The 21,738-nt window shown below is 45.9% G+C and overlaps 1 protein-coding gene across 2 annotated transcripts in view; it reads left to right on the top strand.

Annotated features, from left to right (window-relative positions):
- The first annotated feature begins 409 nt into the window (after positions 1-409).
- YWHAG (tyrosine 3-monooxygenase/tryptophan 5-monooxygenase activation protein gamma) overlaps positions 410-21,738 on the top strand; it is a 30,247-nt gene continuing 8,918 nt past the window's right edge. For both annotated transcript variants that reach the window (XM_032327321.1, XM_032327322.1), the window contains exon 1: positions 410-729. In XM_032327321.1, the coding sequence (XP_032183212.1) occupies positions 643-729 (87 nt within the window). In that variant the 5' untranslated portion in view covers positions 410-642. The remainder of the gene's footprint in view (positions 730-21,738) is intronic.

A 21,738-nucleotide genomic window follows, 5' to 3' on the forward strand; every position in this document is an offset into this window, starting at 1 on the left:
GCCTTAGTCCCCGCCAGGGGTCCCCAGTGGCCGCGGAATTAGACCCCCCCCCCCCACCTTCGCCACCGCTCACGCGCTATGACCATTGGGAGTTGTAGTCCTGACCGCCCCTTTGTCCTTGATTTCTCCAGCGTATCACCCCACTGCTGGGTGAACTACAACTCCCAAGGGCCCACGCGCCGGGCCTGACAGGGCGGAGGTGTGAGGGGGTAGTGTGTAGGGTAGTCCGGAGAAACTGGGGCGCAGGAATCGGGGCGAAGTGAGGAACGGGGAGCCCTGGCAGAGGGTCGGTGGAAGAGGGGGACGCCCAGAAAAGGGCCGCGAGCTCAGCTGGGGAGGGGAAGCCCGAGAAGCGGAAGGGCCGGGGCGGGGCCGGGGCGGGGCCGGTGGCGTCACGCGGCGTGGGCGGGGCCGCAGGGGGTTGTCCGCCCGCGGCACGCACAGCAGCCGCAGCCGCCTCGCGCCCGGTCCCGCGGTCGCAGCTCCAGCCATAGTCTCCGCGCCGCCGCCGCCGTCGTCGCCTCGGCTGCTCGCTTCGTGGGTCGGCCCCTCCGGCACACGGGCTCCAGTCGCGCCGCAGCCGCCCTCCGAGCCCTTCAGGTCGCCCCGGTCTCCTCACCCGGCCCGACCCAGCCCGCGAAGATGGTGGACCGCGAGCAACTGGTGCAGAAAGCCCGGCTGGCCGAGCAGGCGGAGCGCTACGACGACATGGCCGCGGCCATGAAGAACGTGAGTTTCTCCTCCCCTCCCCCCGCCTCGCCCCAGTCCCTTCGCAGACACCGGTCTTCGCGTGGACGGCCCGGGGACTAGTCGCCAGTCGCGACTGCAGCGTTGACCGCCCCTCCCCACCCACTCGCGGGGCTGGGGAGGGCCCCGACAGCGATAGGGACTCGAGCTGTGACGCGGCCTCTCCTCGAGCGTCCCCCAGGGCCGGCGGCGCTGCCTCGTAGGCCCTCCCCGGGCTCGGGCTGGAGCGGGATCTTGCAGGGCTGGTCTCGGGATCGGGGTCCCTGGCCCCGTGTCTCCGGGTCCGCTGGGGACCTGAGCGGGGGCCGTGAACATCCTTTGTGCCCCACTTCCCCTCCTCCCAGCCTGGGCGTGGGGGCGGGGGACCGCATGGATGCGGTTCCTCTTTCTCTCCCCGGTGTCTGGGCGGCGCCTTTCCCATTCACTCATCAGGTCTCCGGGTTTTCTAATACTGCCCCCCCCCCCCCCCCCCCGCCCAAAGATCTTCCCCACTGCCTCTCCTGATGGATCCTTTAGAACCTATCCAGGAAAAATGTAGGCTCTCCTGAAACCCTGGGCTCAGTGGTGCCAAACCGAAACCTCCTTGCTGCTCTCACGTTTTTCTTAACAAAAGGCTCCTCTTTCTCTATACCCCAAAGCAAGTCCTCTTGCAATTTAGGCAAGGGGAACGTAGGTCTCGCCGGCTTTTTCATTGATCGTTCACGACATGCCCTCTCCATTTCCCCCTAATTTTTCTTGTATTTAAAAGGGTAGGTAATTGTCTTTAAAATAAAGGTTATGCATTTAGCCGACTGGTTCAATTTGTGACACATGCGGTTTCTTTTTTAAATATAGGCACACATCTGTTGAAATGCCTATAAGTTGAAAAAATATTCTTTCTGATCTGATGTTGCAAACAAAGCAGTGGTGGGAGGCAGTATCAAGTCATTCTAGAAGATTCTGCATTTGTCATATTGCAGAGAGCCTAGACTGGGTGGAGGCTGGGAGGAGTTATTTTAAAGGAGGAAAAAGTCTTTTTTTTTTTTTTTTAATTGTAGGTATAGCTGAGGCTTTTTTTTTTTTTTTTTTTAATAAGAAAAGCTAGCGCATCCTCATACTGATGAAAAGAGGATGCTGATCGCCAGTTGTCGCATTTTGTCTGGGATTCAGATCCTTGCCTGTATTGCACCATTTTGTCAGTAACACTACATTTTTCTAATGGGCTATCAAGGAGTTTGATATTGGAGGAGGGGGCAAGTATTGAGCATTATTATGAAATACGGAGAATTATCTAATGAATGATTGAGGTTTCCCACTATCTTAACATTTAACTTCCTGCCTTATGTAACAAAGGTTTTTGAAAATGCATCTCCGGCCTGAAGTGGATTCAGGAGTGTATCTTCTTGGCACGTTAAATCTTTTTAATGAAGCAGTGTAGGTATCCCAGGTTAATTCTTAAATCATTCTGCTATTTCATAAAAGATAACCGTGCTGATGCTTTTGTTTAAGCCAGCTGCCTTAACGAGAATGATTTTTCTCATTAAGGAAGAGCCCTGATTCTGAAATTGGGAGTATTGCTGTGTTAATGTATTGCTCCAGATGCTATCTTTTTAAAACATTTTTAAAGCTCAGCTGGTAACTTCTGCTTTTAATAGAGAACAGTATTGGAAATATGTGTAGTTCATGTTAGACTCTTCTAATTTTTCCATATTTCTAGTTTCACAGGAAAGTGAGTGACCTCGCACCTATATCCATAGCAACCCAGTGATGTCACACACAATGACACAGAGGCTGCAATGCACCTAAGGGCTGGTAGGGAGTATGCAAATGGCATTTGTCCAAGGTAATGCAGAAATTAGCAGATAAGCAGGTGGACTTGAGCACTTCACCTTATTCACCAGCCAGGAGGTGGCCCCAAAAATAAGGATTTCATTTACCTTTAGGCGTGCAAATCGGTGACCTCTAGATAGGCCTGTCCATTTTCCAATTTCTAGTTTACTTAGGAGAGTATAAGATACATTTGTATTTTAAAACATTTTTTTTCATTGTTAAAAATTGAACAGTAATAAATGTAATTTAATATATAATATAAAACAGCGATTTTAAACAAGAATGTCTTCTGATCATAGTGCTGGGTGGACTGTATGCTTGGGTTTATTGCAGATTATTAACTTGGCAGGTTTTAATAAAAGACTTAAAAAATTATGACTTCCTTGGTCATTTTCAGTAACGTGAGAGAGTGAGAATTCATTACAAAACACTTTTAGATTGAGATTTGGGAAAGTTCTCTTTTGCCATAGTTACTTCTGCTTCTTGTCAGAATATGGAGGAAAGAACAGTTTGGTAAAATAAAGCAGACCTTTTTTCAAATCTGTTCACTGTGACTGAGGAAGTATGCTTACCTCTGACCCTCATTTTCCTCATCTGTAAAATAGGTCAATATCTACTTGAAAAACTTGTGAGGATTAAATAAGGAAAGTAGTAGTGCTCAAAAATAGTAACTATTTGTAAAACTTGGTTTCTTCCTGTGTTTATAAAAGTCATCTCATCCTGGAGAATTTGGAAAGTACAGAAAGATACAAATAAAATACTCCGTCCTGTCACTTAAGTAAATACCCTTCTAAGGCTGAAATCATCGTGATGATAGGGAGCTTAAATTTATTTGCGCTTAATGAAATTATTCTGGTAATAATACTGTTGGGACTTGTGCAGCGTGGTAGTTGTGTGTAGGTGATGAGGATGGGGAATAGCATGCGGTGTTTTGAGGAAGGAAGGGGGAAGTTTAAGAGTTGTGGGTTTTTGTTTGTTTGTTTGTTTTGTTTTTAAGTAATCTCTACACACAGTGCCAGGCTTGAACTAACCACCCAGAGATCAAGAGTCACATGCTTCACATGCGGAGTCAGTCACACACCCGAGAAGTTTAGTTTTTTAAGAGAAACCTGTAGTCTTCCATTTAAGGGGGGAATGAACACCTAGATGTTTCTTGCGTTGTCCTTTGGATTCTAATAGCCTCTCCAGAAGTTAATAAGCTAAGTAGGCTACTGGTACTTGCCTCAGGAGGGAGAAAAGGTTCTGGGCTACTCATCTTTTTAAAGTGACTGGATTGGGGGGCAATGGCTGCAGAAGGCTATCTTAATTATATAAAAAAGGATTCTTGGAATCCGTATAGTTGAAAATTCTTGCTATCTTGGGGCGCCTGGGTGGCTCAGTGGGTTAAAGCCTCTGCCTACGGCTCAGGTCATGATCCCAGGACCCTGGGATTGAGCCCCACATCAGGCTCTCTGCTCAGCAGGGAGTCCACTTCCTCCTCTCTCTCTGCCTGCCTCTCTGCCTACTTGTGATCTCTGTCAAATAAATAAATAAAATCTTTTAAAAAAAATTCTTGCTATCTTAAATATTTTCTTTTTCCTACTGGCTCTTCCAGGAGGCTAGATCAATAGCCATTATCACTAATGGAGTAAGGACACCTCTGCGGACTTAGAGGTGGAGTCCTGCCAGCCATTATTCTAAGTCATGTGGTCTCAATTGTTCTCTTTGAAAAGAATACAGATAACAGTTGGCTTTTTATGCAGTATTCTTTGCAATAACTGAAATGACATTAAATGCTTTTTGTAATTATTTTTAAAAAGCTTCCTATGTACCTTTTGAATTACATCAAGATAAAAGGTGTTGCTAAATGTAGATCCTTTTTTTTTTATTTATTTGACGGAGATCACAAGTAGGCAGAGAGGCAGGCTTGGGTGGGGGGGGGCAGGCTCCCTGCTGAGCAGAGAGCCCGATGAGGGGCTCAATCCCAGGACCCTGAGATCATGACCTGAGCCGAAGGCAGAGGCTTTAACCCACTGAGCCACCCAGGCGCCCCAATGTATATCCTTATTACAGAGCTTTGGATTAATAGCAGACCATGGGGAGAATTTCATCCCCTAGTACTTTTGGGAAGCTGTATTTACTTATTAAGCCAAACTCTAAATTGTCAAAAAGTAGAGAAAATTACGTTGTTTTTACTGAGGTAAAAGTCACGTAATAAAACTAACCGTTCTCCTAGTGTACAATTTGGTAACATTTAGCACGTTCACAATGTTGTGCAACCGTCATCTCTAGTTGAAAAAAATGAGAAAATGATATTTCTAAAAAGGGATGATGGTTTGGCTGTAGCTGGCTGGATTTCAAACCATTACTGATTCAGGAATGTGTCAATAATGAAGTAACCACAGCAGCTCTCAGCCAATGTTAATTGGCTTTGTTTTCTGACATTTGAACCTTTTCAGCATAAATTGAAAAAAGAGACTATTTTAGCTAGGCTTATATTCTATTTAAGAAGTTACAGAGATTTAAAACCATTTGATGTTCCCCCAGATGAATAAGAACAATTTATCTGAAATCAGAACAAACTATTAACTATTGGGAGATTATGGAAATGTTGTTGGGTTCTTACCATGACTCATTTTCCACCCCAATGCTGACTTCGTTATAAATGCTTCACTGCTGTGTGGCAGCGGCCCCCTAATGAACACTGTACAGCACGGAGAGGGTGAGTTCCTCAAACACGGATGCTAAAGTGCTGGGAATCCCCTGTGTATGATGTTCTGTCCATCATTTGGGGGCTTCTGAGGCTGCCAAGATCTCTCCCATTATCACCAGCCTTCACCCTTTTATCTGGCGGGGCATCTGATTATTCCTGTATTGCTGTCCGATTCCATGGGATGTGGAAGAAAAGCACAGACCATCTTATTGGTTTAATGGTCAAAGGGGGGAAAAAATCACATATAGATTAGGTCATTGTCTTTTGTCTTTTTTGCTTAAGTAAACTCTGCCCGATGTGGGGCTTGACCTCAGGATTCCAGTCTATGCCCTATCATCTGAGCCAGCCAGTTGCCCCTCTTTTGTCTTACTTTCTGAGTTGTATTTCTTTCTTTCTTTATTTTTTTTTTTTAAAGATTTTATTCATTTATTTGACAGATCACAAGTAGGCAGAGAGGCAGGCAGAAAGAGAGAGGGAAGCAGGCTCCCGATTCGGGGCTCGATCCCAGCACCCTGGGATCATGACCTGAGCTGAAAGCAGAGGCTTTAACCCACTGAGTCACCCAGGCACCTCCGTACATTTTTTTTTTTTTAACACGAGATTTAGAAAGTAAATTTCCAGGTAAACTCATCAATCTCCTCTTAATCTTTGGAGCAAGGTCTTATTTTTGGAGAGATCGGAAGCCGGACTGAGTAGGACTGAGGTGTAGGGTCAGCTCTCTCCTCTTAATTCTGTTACGAGAGCAGGGGTGTCAGAGCTGGGGATAGGACAGTGACAGCAGTGGGCAGCTGCGCAAGTAATGACAGGAGCTCAAGAGGAATCCCTTAGCCCCCCTCCCCCCCAGCCCAGCGTGCAGAGCAGCTGCAGCGGCAGAGAGAAGGGTAAGAGGTGAGGAGGAAGGCTTTTAAAGATGCAGGTTTGTTTTGAGGAGATAGGACGTTTTCAATTTGGGGGGCTTTCTGAAAGGAATTCTTAATACAATACTTGAGCCTACCATATTTAAATTACCCGGATCTAGGCAACAGTGGTCTCTGCCAAGTAGCTCAAGGATGCGGAAATAAGCTTAAGTTGTTTTTTTTTTTTTTTCCACTGAATTGTTTCAATTCAGTACCGTTCAGATCAGCACAGTGCTCTTTTTGTAGCAGTCTAACATGAGAAAGGGGACGAATCGGCCTCTGCCCTGGTGGGCGGGCGTGGATATGGTAGGGGTGCACATACTCTGTCCTTCTGCCAGCACAGCCTTACGGGGAGGCCTGCCTGATAGATGGATGCTATTTTCAAATGTTACTCCACTCCTCACATATGACCTATAGCTAGTGATTTTTTTTTTAAAGAATTTATTTATTTGACAGAGATCACAAGTAGGCAGAGAGGTAGGCAGAGAGGGGGAAGCAGGCTCCCTGCTGAGCAGAGAGCCCAATGCGACCCTGGGATCATGACCTGAGCCGAAGGCAGAGGCTTTAACCCACTGAGCCAGCCAGGCGCCCCTATAGCTAGTGTTTTTTTAAAACTACACTTGTGTAATAGAACTAGACTTCAGGCACTCAATTTTTACTGTTAAGTTGAAAATTACCCAAGTGGGTGGGAGAAAAAGGAATATTAAAAAAAAAAATTTTTTTTTAAGATTTTATTTATTTATTAGAGACAGTGAGAGAGGGAACACAAGCAGGGGGAGTGTGTGAGGGAGAAGCAGGCTTCCCACTGAGCAGGGAGCACGATGTGGGGCTCAGTCCCAGGACCTGGGGATCATGACCTGAGCTGAAGGAAGATGCTTAAGGACTAAGCCACCCAGCTGCCCCTAAAGATTTTATTTTTAAGTTATCTCTACACCCAGCGTGGGGCTCTAACTTAACACTGAGATCAAGAGTCGCATGCTCTACTGACTGAGCCAGCAAGGCACCCCTGATTTTTTTGTTTGTTTTGTTTTGAGAAGGAATATTCAGGAATATTTTGAATTTCAGGATGCTGTTATTTTACTTTTTTTTTTTTTTTAAGATTTTATTTATTCATTTGACAGAGGGATCACAAATAGGCAGAGAGGCAGGCAGAGAGGGGGAAGCAGGCTCCTGGAGGAGAAGAGAGCCCAAAGTGGGGCTTGATCCCAGGACCCTGAGATCATGACCTGGGCTGAAGGCAGAGGCTTAACTTACTGAGCCACCCAGATGCTGTAGATGCTGTTATTTGCTAAGGGATTCTGATTTTTTGGAAGGCTGTCATCAATGGGACGGATTACTGGTGACAAAAATGTCTGGCCTTTAGGATGTTAGGAAATTTGGGGAAAAAATTACAGGTACCGCCATAACAATTCCCCATGCAGGGAAATTCCCATCATGTCTTTTCCTGTAGGCTTTAGACTTGATTTTGTACCTTGCCTTCTCCCTTGACATTAGTTCGAGGATCTTTTTTTCCCTGTTACTAGTATGTTCAGTGGCCAACTAATTTCGTGGATGTGTCATAATTGTGTTTTTCTTTCTTTATTTATTTATTTATTTATTTTTTATTTTTTATTTTTTATAATTGTGTTTTTCTTTAACATTTATAGTCTTCCCCAGTTTGTAAGTAATATTGCCAGGAATACCTTTGTGGCTAAAGCTTCCAGCATAATTTATATATAGACCCAAAAGTGGGATTGCTGAAAGGCTGGCCAAGGATAATTTTTAAGGTTTTTAAAATCATCGGTAGTTAATGAGTTTTCTTAAAAGTATTGAAAAATGTAATTGAGTAGGCATTACATACACATGGTTTAAAATTTAAGGATACCCCATTGCGCTTTTACTATCATGAGGAAAAATAAAATGGAGTTGGGGAGTGCTTGACTGTTGGCAGGAAATCTCCCTTGTGTTACTTTCTTGTGGTTGGAATGATTGCATTTAAAAAGAAAACATGGGGTTGGGCCCCCTGGATGGCTCTGCTGTTTAAGCCTTTGCATGGTTGGGGAGCCTACTTACCCCTCTCTTCCCTGCCTCTCAGCCTACATGTGATTTCTCTCTCTGTGTCAAATAAATAAAATCTTTAAAAAAAAACAAAAAGCAAAAAACACGGGGGGCGCCTGGCTGACTCAATCCCGAGAGTATACTACTCTTGATCTCTGGGTCGTGAGTGCAAAGCCCGCATTGGGTATAGAGGTGACTTAAATAAACAAACTTTAAAAAAATAAAAAGAAAACACTAATATGGACATTTTCAAACACTTGTAGAGGTGAGTAGTAGAAGTCCTACAACCAGCTTCACCACTTGTCAGCATAGCAGTCTTGTATCGATGTGCCTTCCTCCTGGTCAGCCCCCTTGGGATTTACCGTCCTGGAAGATGGCTTCTTACCGACCTAAAATTACCCCTTATTCGCCATAAACGCTCAAGGTACCAGCAAGATCTCTCTACATTTGGCCACCTCAAGTAGAGTTTCTTGCTTATAGCGTTTACTCCAGATGGCAGATGATTTCCACTTTTTCCCTTAAAAGAGGTGCTTCTCTAGAGTTGTTAGCAAGTACTGCCTGCCCTCAGCCTTTTCTCCTGAGGGGGATGAGAGCCTGCGTAGGTCCTGAGGGGCCAGCGGATGGATGATAGGAAATAGTTGAATTTTTACAGGACTGGGATTCCTCTTCTACTGCCTTAGTTTTTGTTTTGTTTTTGGAAAGGTAGATTCTTCCATCAGTTCTGGCTTTTATCCCTAAACTGAAAGAAGAGCTAAAACCCAAGTTGATTTGTTGAGGACGATGTGAGTAAACAACTTTGCTTCTGTTTGACTTTGTTGCTTGCCAGACATTTATTTAAAAAACATTTTTGCCTCCAGGTCTGTATATTGCTGGGTGTTCGGGTGGGTGGTGGGTAGGTAGTAGGCATATATCCTAGCTGTCTGTCCCCAGACAGCCTGGCTTTGCATCCATACTCACAGCTATGGAGCTGACCAATTTAATGTTACAGTAAATTAGGTGGGTAAGTTGCCATTTTATCTTTTTTTTTTTTTTTTCCTTTTGAAGGTCCTGTAGGGAAACTTGAGATTTTTGGAAGGGGATCCATTTATGGAGGAAAGGAAAATAATGTGGTAAATTTCAAACATGTAAACAGAGCGACAGGACATGGAAGTCACACTGGATTCAGAGGATATTTGAAGTGTAGGGTCTTGGGGGATAGGGAGGGGAGCGAGCATGGAGGAAGGGGTGTCAGGGCAGACGTGTAGTTACATAGCGTCCAGGAGCAGAGCGCGCAGGAGTGTGGGTTTGAGGGGTGCTCACGAGTCCACAGAGGGGAGCGGGGGCCAGTTCACAAAGGGCCTCACGAAGTCCGACTTCTTTCTTAAGCTGTAGAAAGTCCTGGCAGGACTGTGGGCAGAAGAGGATCATAATCCGATTTTTGGTCTGAAAAGATCTGGAAATTGAAAAGGACAGTGAGGCAAAGGGAAGGAGACTGATGAGAGTGTTCCGGGGGTCGAGTCCGAAGGGAGGAGCGCCTGGACGCGGACAGCGAGGGCCGGCCGGAGAGAGACTGATGGCTGGAGACTGAAGAAGAAAGGCGGGAGGAAAAGTGATGGAGGAGATGAATTCCATCGCGCTCGAGCTGAGTTTGGGGGCCACGTAAGTGGAGGCAACCACGTGTTACCACACGCAAAGCCCTTAGAACAGTGCCCTGCACGGGCAGTAGTATTCGTTCATCGAGTAAACATTTTTATAGGACCAATTAATGACTGGGCTCTGGTCCTAGAGCTGGGGAATACATGGCCTACCTCATGGCCTTCATGGAATGGACATTCTAGTGGGGGTCACTGTCCGTCGTGGTTAAAACCAGGCTTAGTAAGGTCACCTAGGGAGAGTGGAGAGTTGGAGTCGGAGTTGGTAGTGATGAAGGCAGGAAACCAGGAGACAATGGGTCAGACGAGGAGTGGTCGGCAGTGTTGGGTTCTTTTAGGAATAGAGATTTAAGTTGAAGATCCAGGGAAGCGTTGGTTGGGGACTGGAAATGGGAAGGAACAGTCGATGGCTTTTTTTGAGTGGGTGCAGGGGTGGTGGGGTGAGGGGGGGATGGAGGGTGAGGAAGTGCTGAGAAGTGTGGACTTGATTTTCGGGAGCTTGATTGTGCGGGAGATGAATGAGATGAAGAGGCCTCACTTACTCGTTTTCATCCTGAACTTGGGTGATGCGTGAATGGGAAAGAGCAGGAGAGGAGGAGGGAAGAGCCCCGGAGAGTGACTGCTGGGCATGTCGTGTGGGGGAAGAAGCTGGGCTGGCGCACAGGGCCGAGGCAACCATAGCGCCAGTTGTTTGCTAAGAAAAGGCTCGGCTTCCCTCGTGGTTCCTCTCCTCTGTGAAGAGGCCGGAGGAAGCGAGGCTTTCGAGGCAGTAAGTACAAAGGGCTGCGCTGAGGTTAGAAAAACCTTACTGTGCTGGGACTAGTCTTGGGTTGGTGTCTCTCCCTTCCCCGCTGTCTCCTCTCAGCTCAGTCGGAAAGTTTGTTTATATTCACACGACAGTAACTGAATTGCTGAATCTTCGAAGAAAGAAAGCCTGGAAGGAAAGAGAGAAAGGAGGGGGCTCAGGAGCACGAGCTAGTAGGTACGAGTGAGGACTGGTACTGGATGGAGGAGGTCGTAAGAGTTTTATTTTAATTTATTTTTTTAAGATTTTATTTATTTATTTGACGAAGATCAAAAGCCAGGTGGAGGTGGGGGCGGGGGGAGCAGGCTCCCTGCTGAGCAGAGCGCCCAATGCGGGACTCGATCCCAGGACTCTGGGATCATGACCTGAGCTGAAGGCAAAGGCTTTAACCCACTGAGCCGCCCAGGCGCCCCAAGAGTTTTATTTTTAAAGGTGAGTGATTTTTTTTAAGATTTTATTTATTTGACAGACAGAAGCCACAAGTAGGCAGAGAGGCAGGCATAAGAGAGAGTGGAGAGCCGGATGCGGGGCTCAATCCCAGGACCCTGGGATCATGACTCCAGCCGAAGGTAGAGGCTTTAACCCACTGAGCCACCCAGGCAGCCCAAGGCGAGTGATTTTGAACAAGGAGGTCAGTGTGTGGGTTGGGGGTTGTCAAATTTGGTGAGAGAACCGAACTATTGTTTTTTTTAATTAATTTGGAGGAATAGTCTTGGATAATGGAAGTAGAACCAGAGATCTGCACACGGATCTTGACATAGGTGTACAGACCTAATGAAAGTGAACAGGGCATTGATTCCAGGGGAAGTTGTGGAAGCCCTCCCCCCAAAAAAAGGCCTAAAAGGAAATTATTGTGAAGGGGAGTCAGTATGGGTTTGTATGAGAAGCTGTTTATTTTATTTATTTATTTATTTATTTAGAGAGCACTTGAGCAGGGGGAAGAGAGAGAAGCAGGCTCCCCACGGAGCAGGGAGCCCAGCACAGGGCTCAGTCCCAGGACCCTAGGACCATGACCTTAGCCATAGGCAGATGCCTAACCGACTGAATCACCCACACTCCCTAAGAAACTGTTTAATTTTTAACTAATTTTGATTTAATTGCTTGTTAGAATAAGGTTATGTGACTATTAGCCATGGGAATGCTAGAATTAGTATATCTGAATTTTTTCAAGACTTTCGATTGGGTGTTTTCCTGGTATGTGGGATTAAACAGTAAGCTGCAAAATTCTGACAAATCTAATTGTTAGAAAGTGGGGTCAGACCGGAGCCGTGGGTGGAATCTAGGCTACTGAAGTGGCCTTATGTTTTGCCTAAACTCTTGGCCTTTGGGCCCCAGATTCAGTTTTTTGTGATTACATTTGGTGCAGATGACGCCTAACAGCAGTAGCATTTGTTTGCGGGGGGAGAGGCATAGGGCGTTAATTGAGATCTCCGTGTGAATTGAGGCTGATTGATTTTCAGAAGTTAATTTAAGCAGAATTTAACACTGCAAGATAATAGTATTAAAATGAGCGTATAAGTTTAGTTTTCTATGTCAGATTACCCAAAAGAAAGATTTATTTCTTAAACAGTCCTGTTGGTTGGCCAGGCTCCATGTGGCTCATTGAAACCACCGTGGCCATGGACGGTTCCCAGCAGCAAGCCCTTCCTGATTCACAGGCACTTGTCAGGCCTCCCCTTGCTTGATGCTTGCTGCCATTCCACTGGCTAAAGGAAGTCACATAACCGAGTGCCGCTGATGGGGTAGAAAGCTAGATTCCATTTCTTCATGGGAGGAGCTACAAAATCAAATTGCAGAGGACAGAGATCTATACAGGGCTGGGAGGAATTATTAGTGCCGCTTATGCAAACAAGCTGGGCTTGATACATTGTGGGCAGATTCATGTCACCTAAATATTCAAAAGTTACTGTTCGGCACCAGGGTGATTCATTGGTGAGTGCAGTATGGTACCTGCCCTGAGGACTTCAGTCTTTCTGCAGAAAGGAGGGGTATACAGTCAGCGGTACAGGGCATTAGAAGTAAGCAATATTGGGGTGCCTCGGTGGCTCAGTGGGTTAAGCCTCTGCCTTCGGCTCAGGTCATGATCCCAGGGTCCTGGGATCGAGCCCCGCATCGGGCTCTCTGCTCAGCACAGAGCCTACTTCTCCCTCTCCATCTGCCTGTCTCTCTGCCTGCTTCTGCCTACTTGTGATTTCTCTCTCTGTCAAATAAATAAAATTTTTTTAAAAATCTTAAAAAAGAGAAGTAAACAGTATAAAAGATGCAAGGTAAAAGTTACTAATACCCAGTGAGCAGTGATGAGAGCTGCCGGAGAATTTTCCAGAAGCTTCAGGAAGGAAGTATATGTAGTATTTGAATTAGGACTTGAAGGATATACAGAGAATTTTTCCTTATGGGTTCTGGAAGTGTGTTGAGGAGGCTGGAAAAGCATGAGAGCATGGAAGTGTAGTATGAGGAGGTGCGTATGAGGAGGAGTGGGGGGGTATAATGACCCAGTACCAATAACTTGGCGTAGGGTTTTTCCTACCTTGGTCCCGTTGGTATTTGGACCATGTTGTTCTTCACTCTTGTAGGGGACTGTCCGTTACAGTGCAGGGTGTTCCGGTGTATCCCTGGCCTTTGCTCCGTAGATAATTTCTGTAGAGCTGTTTTTTTATAATTATTTTATTTTATTTATTGGACAGACAGAGATCACAAGTAGGCAGGCACACGCAGGCTCCCTGCGGGGAGAGCCCGATGCGGGGCTCTATCCCTGGATCCTGGGATCATGACCTGAGCTGAAGGCAGGGGCTTAACCCACTGAGCCATCCAGGCGCCTGAGAGAGAAGATTCTTAAGGCTGGCACGTGGCAGTTGTAGGGGGCTAAACTTGGTTTTACCTTGAAGTTAGTATCTAAAGGTAGATTTAGGCTGAGTGCCCGCAGAAGATGTGCAGGTCGAGGGCACACAGACCTTCACTCAGGGTCTGTAAAGAGGGGAAGTTGCTCTGGTTTGGTGTTCCTGTGGGTTGTTGGTACTTCGGGAAGTGACCTGCGTAATGTCAGTATGTTTCTCTCCTTGTCGCCGCCCCCCGCCCATTGTGGCAGGATTGGATGCTTTATAACGACAGATACCTGCGGTAGGAAACGTGTATTTCTTAGCCCTTTTGAAGTTTGCTTAAGTGTACCTGAGCAGTACTCTGCCTCTCATTTCGGGGGAGGGGATGAGAACTGTTCACATCCGTCAAGACGACACAGGAGTTTATTTGAAATCACAAGAGGAGAATTAATTATTAGAGGTTTGTGCTCCGTGACAGTGACTTTTTTCTTTGTTTAAGCCCACGTACTGTGAAGTGTGAAGAACTTGGAATTCAGAATTCCGCGACCACACACAAGTTCATGGGTAACTGCTGGTGCGTGAGATGTTGCTGTACAGACTACGGTATAGGGCAGCAGTTCTATTTTTTACAGTTTTATTGAGATACAATCCACATGCCATACGGGTCACGCATTGAAAGTGTACAGCTCAGTGGTTTTTAGCGTTTCAGGGTTGTGTTAACTGGTGCCAGTATCTGAATCCTAGAATAAATACCGTCATTCCCCCAAAAGAAACCCTGTACCCATGGGGAGGCACTGCCTACTCCCCTACCCTCGGAGCCCCCAGCCCTAAGCAGCCTCCAGTTTTGTTGTGTGTTTCTGTAGATACTCGGGACATTTCCCGTCCCCGGAATCCTTTAGTATGTGGTCCCTCGTGACAGGCAGAGCCTCTTCGCTGCCATCCACGTTGTAGCCTGTGTCCTGCTCCATTCCTTTTTGTGCGTGAGTAATGCTCCCTTGTTTGGATAATACTGCATTGAATTTAGTCTGCTTACCAGTTGACATTTAGATTGTTTTCTCTTTTGGCTGTTTTGACTAATGCTGCTAAGAACGTTTGTGTACAAGTTTATGTGTGGACGTTGTGTTTTCATTTCTTTCTCCCGTATATATTCACCTTCGGGGTGGAATTGCTGAGTCATGTGGTAACTCGCCATTTTGAGGAACACAGCACTGCCGTGCTTTTTAATTTTTTTTTTTTTAATTAAAAAAATTTTTTTTTAATTTATTATTTTTTTTTTGAGAGAACCCACTGAGCAGGGGCCCCATGCTGGGCTCCATCCCAGGACCCTAAGATCACGCCTGACCTGAGCTGAAGGCGGGCACTTAACCGACTGAGCCACCCAGGCGCCCCTGTGCCGCCATCTCACCTCGCAGAAACAGATAGGCGTGGATTCCACACGGTCCTGAATCTTGAAGGCGTAGGGCTGTGTAGGGGGTATTTAATTTATTTCAGTTAATTTATTTTTAAAGATTTTATTCATGTATTTGGAGAAAAAGAGACGTGCACACGTGTGTAAGCTGGGGGAGGCGGAGAGAGAATCCCAAGCAGACTCTGTGCCGAGAGCCGAGCCCAGCTTGGGCCTCAGTCCCGTGACCTGGAACAGATCATGACCACAGCTGAAATCAAGAGTTGGATGTGGGGCGCCTGGGTGGCTCAGTGGGTTAAGCCTCTGCTTTCGGCTCAGGTCATGATCTCAGGGTCCTGGGATCAAGCCCCACATTGATAAAGCCCCACATCTGGCTCTTTGCTCAACAGGGAGCCTGCTCCCACCCCCCGCCGCCCCCGCCCACCTCTCTGCCTACTTGTGATCTCTGTCTACCAAATAAATAAATAAAATATTTTTTTTTTTTAAAGATTTTATTTATTTATCAGAGAGAGAGGAGGGTAGAGAGCGAGCACAGGCAGACAGAATGGCAGGCAGAGGGAGAAGCAGCCTCCCTGCCGAGCAAGGAGCCCGATGTGGGACTCCATCCCAGGACACTGGGATCATGACCTGAGCCGAAGGCAGCTGCTTAACCAGCTGAGCCACCCAGGCATCCCAATAAATAAAATCTTTAAAAAGAAAAAAAAAAAACGGACGCTTTAAGCAACTGAGCCCCCCCAGGCAGCCTGGGGGATATTTTATAAAAAGCTTCCTCTCCTTGGTTGAGAACTAGTTCTGTAATGGAAGGCATAGAGGATTTTGAGCCATTAGATTTGGGTTCCATCCTTTGGCTCTGAGCCTTAATTTTCTCAACTTTAAAATGGTAATAACAATTCTAGATCATAAAGGGTTATTTGGAAGGTCAAAAGAGGAATTAAAATTTGGTAAAGGACCCGTTTCTGATGTGACAAACGGGGCTTAGAAAAATATGGAATGGATGGATTCTTAATTAGCATGATAAAGCTTTTTTTTTTTTTTTTTTAAGATTCTATTTATTTGCGAAGAGAGAACATGAGAGGGGGAAGGGTCAAAGGGAGAAGCAGACTCCCTGCTGAGCAGGCAGCCCAACTCAGGGCTGGATCACCAGGACCCCGGGTCACGATCCAAGCCAAAAGCAGATGCTGGATGACTGAGCCATCCAGGCGCCCCTAGAGAAGTCTTTTTTTTTTTTTTTTTTTTTTTAAGATTTTATTTATTTATTTGACAGGCAGAGATCACAAGTTGGCAGAGAGGGAGAAGCAGGCTCCCCGCTGAGCAGAGAGCCTGACTCAGGGGCTTGATCCCAGGACCCCAAGATCATGACCTGAGCCGAAGGCAGAGGCCCAACCCGCTGAGCCACCCAGGCACCCCTAGGAGAAGTCTTTTCAACCCAGAGTCAGTATTTAAGAAAGAAACGCTGGAAGTATTCCGTTAAATTCAAAACAAAACGGTGCCTGTGATCAACATTAGTAACATTGCCCATGTGTGTGCGTGACGTGTAATGACAGGTACAGGGAATAGAACCACGGGAAAGCGAGTGATGCTTGGGAGCCCTGAGATTATGGAGAAAGGAATCAACTGAGAAGATCTATGAATTAGTAATTGGTATAATAAAACAGGACTGAAATCTTTAGTATATATTCTATATCCTGGCCCTGATCTGTATAAAGATACTGTGAAAGATTTTTATACAACAAAAATAAGTGAAAAAAGATATTCTTGGGGTGAGGTAGTGAGCACATTCTCTTTCTCAACAGATGTGGGTCTGAGTTAATTATTTACATCAGTAAACTTGTTTATATAAGACTACTGCCTTTGGGGGTGCCTGGGTGCCTCAGTGGGTGGCACCTCTGCCTTCGGCTCCCGTCATGATCCCAGGGTCCTGGGATCAAGGCCACATTGGGCTCTCTGCTCAGCAGAGAGCCTGCTTCTTTCTCTCTCTGCCTGTCTCTCTGACTACTTGTGATCTCTCTTTCTGTCAAAATAATAGAATCTTTTAAAAAAAAGTACTATCTTTGGGCTTTTCTTTTTTACTTGGTTCTCAAAATTGGCTTTAAACTTTTAATTGTAGATAAAATTATCAGGGTGAATTATGGAGTGGGTTTGTTTGAATTGGTACTGTAACAGGTCAAAAACAGTCTTCTCAATCTTGACTGCTTCCCAGCCACTCTGTTTTCAGAACTTTCTAGAAATACTGAGAAGACACAGATAAGTTTTTGAATGGCTATCTAAGAATTCTACAGTATGGATGTGGCGTAATCTTAATTACTTTTTTTTATATGATAAAAAAGAAATTTATTTATTTGACAGAGCGCACAAGCAGGGGGAGCAGGAGAGGGAGAAGCTCAGCCTGGAGCTCAATGTGGGGCTCATTCCCAGGACCCTCACATCAGGACCTGAGCTGAAGGCAGATGCTTAACCACCCAGGCACCCCTAATGAGTTTCTTTCTTTCCTTTTCTTTTTTTTTTTTTTAAGATTTTATTTATTTATTTAACAGAGATCACAAGCAGGGGGAGAGAGAGAGAGAGAGAGAGAGAGAGAGAGAAGCAGGCTCCCTGCTGAGCAGAGATCCTGAAATGGGGCTCGATCCCAGGACCCTGAGATCATGACCTGAGCTGAAGGCAGAGGCTTAACCCACTGAGCCACCCAGGCCCCCGACCAGTGAGTTTCTTATTAAAGACCATTTAGGTGGTTCCAGGCTTTCCCTGTTATCAGTAATATTGTTAATCGGTTTCTAGAAAGGAAATTGCAAAGGGGTGCCTGACTGGCTCAGTCTGAGCAGTGTGTGACTCTTGATCTTAGGGTTGTGAGTTCAAGCCCCACGTTGGGTTTAGAGCTTCCTTTAAAAAACGGGGGAAGGGTGGGGATTGCAGAGTCAGAAGGTTGTTGAATATGTGTAATGTTGTTAGTCCTTTCTAGATTGCCCTGCAGAAAGGGTGTACCAGTTAGAGTTTCGCACCGCGGATGAGCGTGCTGTTGGTGCACGGCATCACCTTCACAGCGAGTCATTGCCGGTCTGACGGGAGACGAGCGAGCATTCAGAGTGGATGCGACTGGGTGCTCCGCTGGGTTTCCCTGTTCTTGAACTGCCTATTCCTTTTACTCCTTTTCCTATTACCAGTTGGTCCAGAACTCTTTTTGGAGGCCTGTGTATTAGAGAAGTTAGCCCTTTCCCTGTGTTGGTTATGGTTATACTCTCAGAGACACAGGATGGGAGAAAGAATACAGGCTTGGAAGCTGGAGGCTTGGAAGCTGGAGGGCCCGTGTTTGTGTCCCATTTCTGCAGTGCGTTCGTGGTGTGACTGGGGGGAAATCGCCTTTCGTTTGTCTGCATCCCACTGCTGAGTAAGTGTGATGTCCACCTCGTAGAGAAGTTGTGGAACAAATACAGGGCTTCGTGACTATCCAGAGAGCCTGGGTGTTTCGCCAGCTCATCTGTCATGTGAGACTTTGAACTTGGCCCTGTTGAATATGAAGTTACAGGACTCCTAGGATGCTCTTCTTCCTGAAATGTTTCCCTTCTGCACAGTTTTTATCTAGGGTGGTTGCTGCTGGGTGGTGGTGGCTTTTTTAAAAAAAATATTTTACTTACTTGACAGAGCAAGCGAGCATGAGTGAGTGGAGAGCACAAGCTGGGAATTGGGGAGAGGGGCTGGGGGGCAGAAGCGGACTCCCCACTGAACAGGGAGCCCGACATGGGGCTCTGTCCCAGGACCCCAGGATCTAATGTTGTCCTTTCTGTTTTTAAAGATGTTATTTATTTGAGGGATGCCTGGTTGGCTCAGTTCATTAAGAGGTTGTCTTCAGCTCGGTTGTGATCCCAGGGTCCTGGGATTGAGTTCGCATCAGGCTCTCTGGCAGGGAGCCTGCTTCTCCCTCTCACTCTGCCTGCTGCTCCCCTGCTTGTACTCGCTCTCTTTATCAATGAATAAATAAAATCTTTTTTAAAAAAAGATAGATTGAGAGAGCGCACAAGCCATGGGGAGAGGGAGCAGCATTCTCCCTGCTGAGCAGGAAGCCCCATGGTGGGCCTCATTTCTGGGACCCTGGGACCACAGCCTGAGCTGAAGACAGATGCTTAACCGATTGAGCCACCGGGTGCCCCTCATGGTGTCATTTTCTTTTCTTTCTTCTTCTTCTTCTTTTTTTTTTTTTTAAATATTTTATTTATTTATTTGACAGACAGAGATCACAGGTAGGCAGAGAGGTAGGCAGAGAGAGAGGAGGAAGCAGGCTCCCCGCTGAGCAGGGAGCCCGATGTGGGTCTCGATCCTAGGACCCTGGGATCATGACCTGAGCCGAAGGCAGAGGCTTTAACCCACTGAGCCACCCAGGTGCCCAGTGGTGTCATTTTCTAGTTAAAATTTCCTCTAAACTTTGCAGACAGAGTGCTACCCTGAGAATAAAGTGAGTAAGTTTGTGTTTCCTTCTCAAGGAGCAGCACCTTGAAGGCTATCTCACTACCTTTTCAGTCCTCAGAGAGTGGTGTATGACCCGTGCTAGATTCTCAACAGATGCCTGATGAGTTATCTCCTGAGTGGCTGTTCTGTAATTTTTCTTGTCATCGGACCTTACGGCACACATTATATCAACTTTTTGAGAATGAATTGTTTTGGGGGTCCTCAAGACTCGACCTCCTCGACCTCAAGCCATGGTCAATGATGTGCTAGGACTAAGCGTGTAGTTGTACTTAGGGCTGTGATTTATTACAGTGAAAGGATACAGAGCTAAACCAGCAAAGGAAAAAAGATAGCAATAAACCAGGTGCAGGCGGCTGTGTTTGTGAAATGGTGCCGGCCAGGGAGTGTCATAAGAGATTTAGTGCCGGAGGGTTCTGCTGGGGCTGGTCACAGAGGTACTGTCTGCCCAGCACATCCCAGTATTCAAGACTCCTGGAAGGAAAACAGGTGTTTACCATAAACCACATTGTTTACGCAAACAGTTGAGGGGCAGGGAGCCATTCTTATCTGGGAATGGTGGGAAGCCTTCCAAAATTCAAGTTTCCAGATGCCAGCCAAGGGTCCACTTTGCAAGCAGACCTTTCTAAAGTTAGCATTCTCAAGCCTGTTGTGTTAATTCTTCTGCACAGACCATCATTCAAGTTTAAGGTATTTTACTCAGGCAAGACATAGCTTCAGATGATTGAAAATTTCTATAGTTACTTAGTAGTCCTTTCTAGAATACATGATTACCTGTATATTCAGACATGAAAGTGTCACATTTGTTTCCAGTGGTTTAGTCCTCTGCACAGTGTATAGGTACTTGTGTCCATAACATGGACACTGGTGCCCGTCCTGCACCTTGTCATCTTACTTTCTCTGTTTTTGTTCATATACAGCAATCACTGCATTTATCTTTTTCATGTCCTCTTAGCACCTCTGGGTGATTAGTACTCCAGATACTCCAAACCTTAGGGGCACAAAAGAATGCAAGATGGGGCCAAATGTTCTACCTAGTGTCTGCTAGCCCCCCCCCCCCCCCTTTAAGAGTAGTTTCAGGTTCACAGTGAAATTGAATGGAAAGCACAGAGTTCCCGTGCACTCTGCCCACGGGCCTCCTCCCCATGCACAGGATCGCCCGCTATCAGCATCTCGGTGGTTTGTTACAGTGAGTGGCCTGAGACCTACAGTGACACATCATTATCAGCCCGTCCATGGTTTTTACTTTAGGGTTCACTTGTGGTATACATTCTGTGGATTTTGACCAGTGTGTAATGACATGTATCCAACATCAGAGTATCACACGAAATAGTTTCACCACCCTAAAAATCCCTTTTATCTTATTTTTTAATTAAATATTTTAATTTATTTATTTGACAGAGAGAGCACAAGTAGGCAGAGGAAGAGGAAGAAGCAGGCTCTCCGTTAAGCAGGGAGCCCGATGTAGGGCTCTATCCCAGGACCCCCAGGATCATGACCTGAGCTGAAGGCAGCCACTTAACCAACTGAGTCACCAGGCGCCCCCTATCTTATTTTTTGGATGTGAACCCAATTGTTTGTAGAGACTTTCAGCTTCTTAAATCAGTGTGTCTTATGTTCACCACTCTAACTCCTAAAGATTTTTTTTATTTAGTAGAGCAGAGAGAGTGTGCATGGGGCTGGGGGTGGTGTGGGGTAGAGGGAGAGGGGGAAGCAGGCTCACCTGCCGAGTAGGGAGCCCGAAGCCGAGCTGGGTCCCAGGACCTGAGCCAAAGGTAGAGGCTTAACCAGCTGAGCCACTCAGGCGCCCCTTATTTTGTAGCTTCTGCAAAAGCTTTTGCAAGGTAGAAATAGGTTTTAAATAAACTAAGCCCGATGCAAGTTTTTTCTTATTTAAGAAGATTAAATGTAATGAAGTTGCATTTACTACCATTTAAGTTTCTTGATAAGTTGAAATCGTAGAAGACTGGGTGCTCTAAATGTTGGGGTCAGAAAGTCATCTAAACAGCTTTCCCAGTTTCTTAGGGGGTTGCTAATTTTCCGTTGAAGTCTCTGCATCAACTCTTAGGGGAGAACAGTTGGTGCTAATTAGTATCTGATTCCTTAGCAGGGGATTTGGGGAGTTCCAGATTGTAAACTGTCTGACTCTGTCTGAGAATAACAGACTTTTGGGGTCTTTTTACTCATCTGTTTATCTGTAACTCACTAAAAGAAATCTGAACGTTGGGTAGTATCCTAGGCCTCAAGAAGAGAGAAACCTTAATTTTGTTTTTAAGCTGAACATGTGACATGCCAGAGGATACAGACTTTCTACATTTTACAACAGCGGTGACAGTGTATTTTAGGGAACATATTTACAAGTGTTGCATTCTTAGAAATAATTCAGTGACTATTTGGAAAAATAATTACCTCCCTTCCCAGATGATACGTATCTCTCATCTTCCC

Source organism: Mustela erminea, chromosome 20 (genome assembly GCF_009829155.1).
Source record: "Mustela erminea isolate mMusErm1 chromosome 20, mMusErm1.Pri, whole genome shotgun sequence".
Taxonomy (NCBI): domain Eukaryota; kingdom Metazoa; phylum Chordata; class Mammalia; order Carnivora; family Mustelidae; genus Mustela; species Mustela erminea.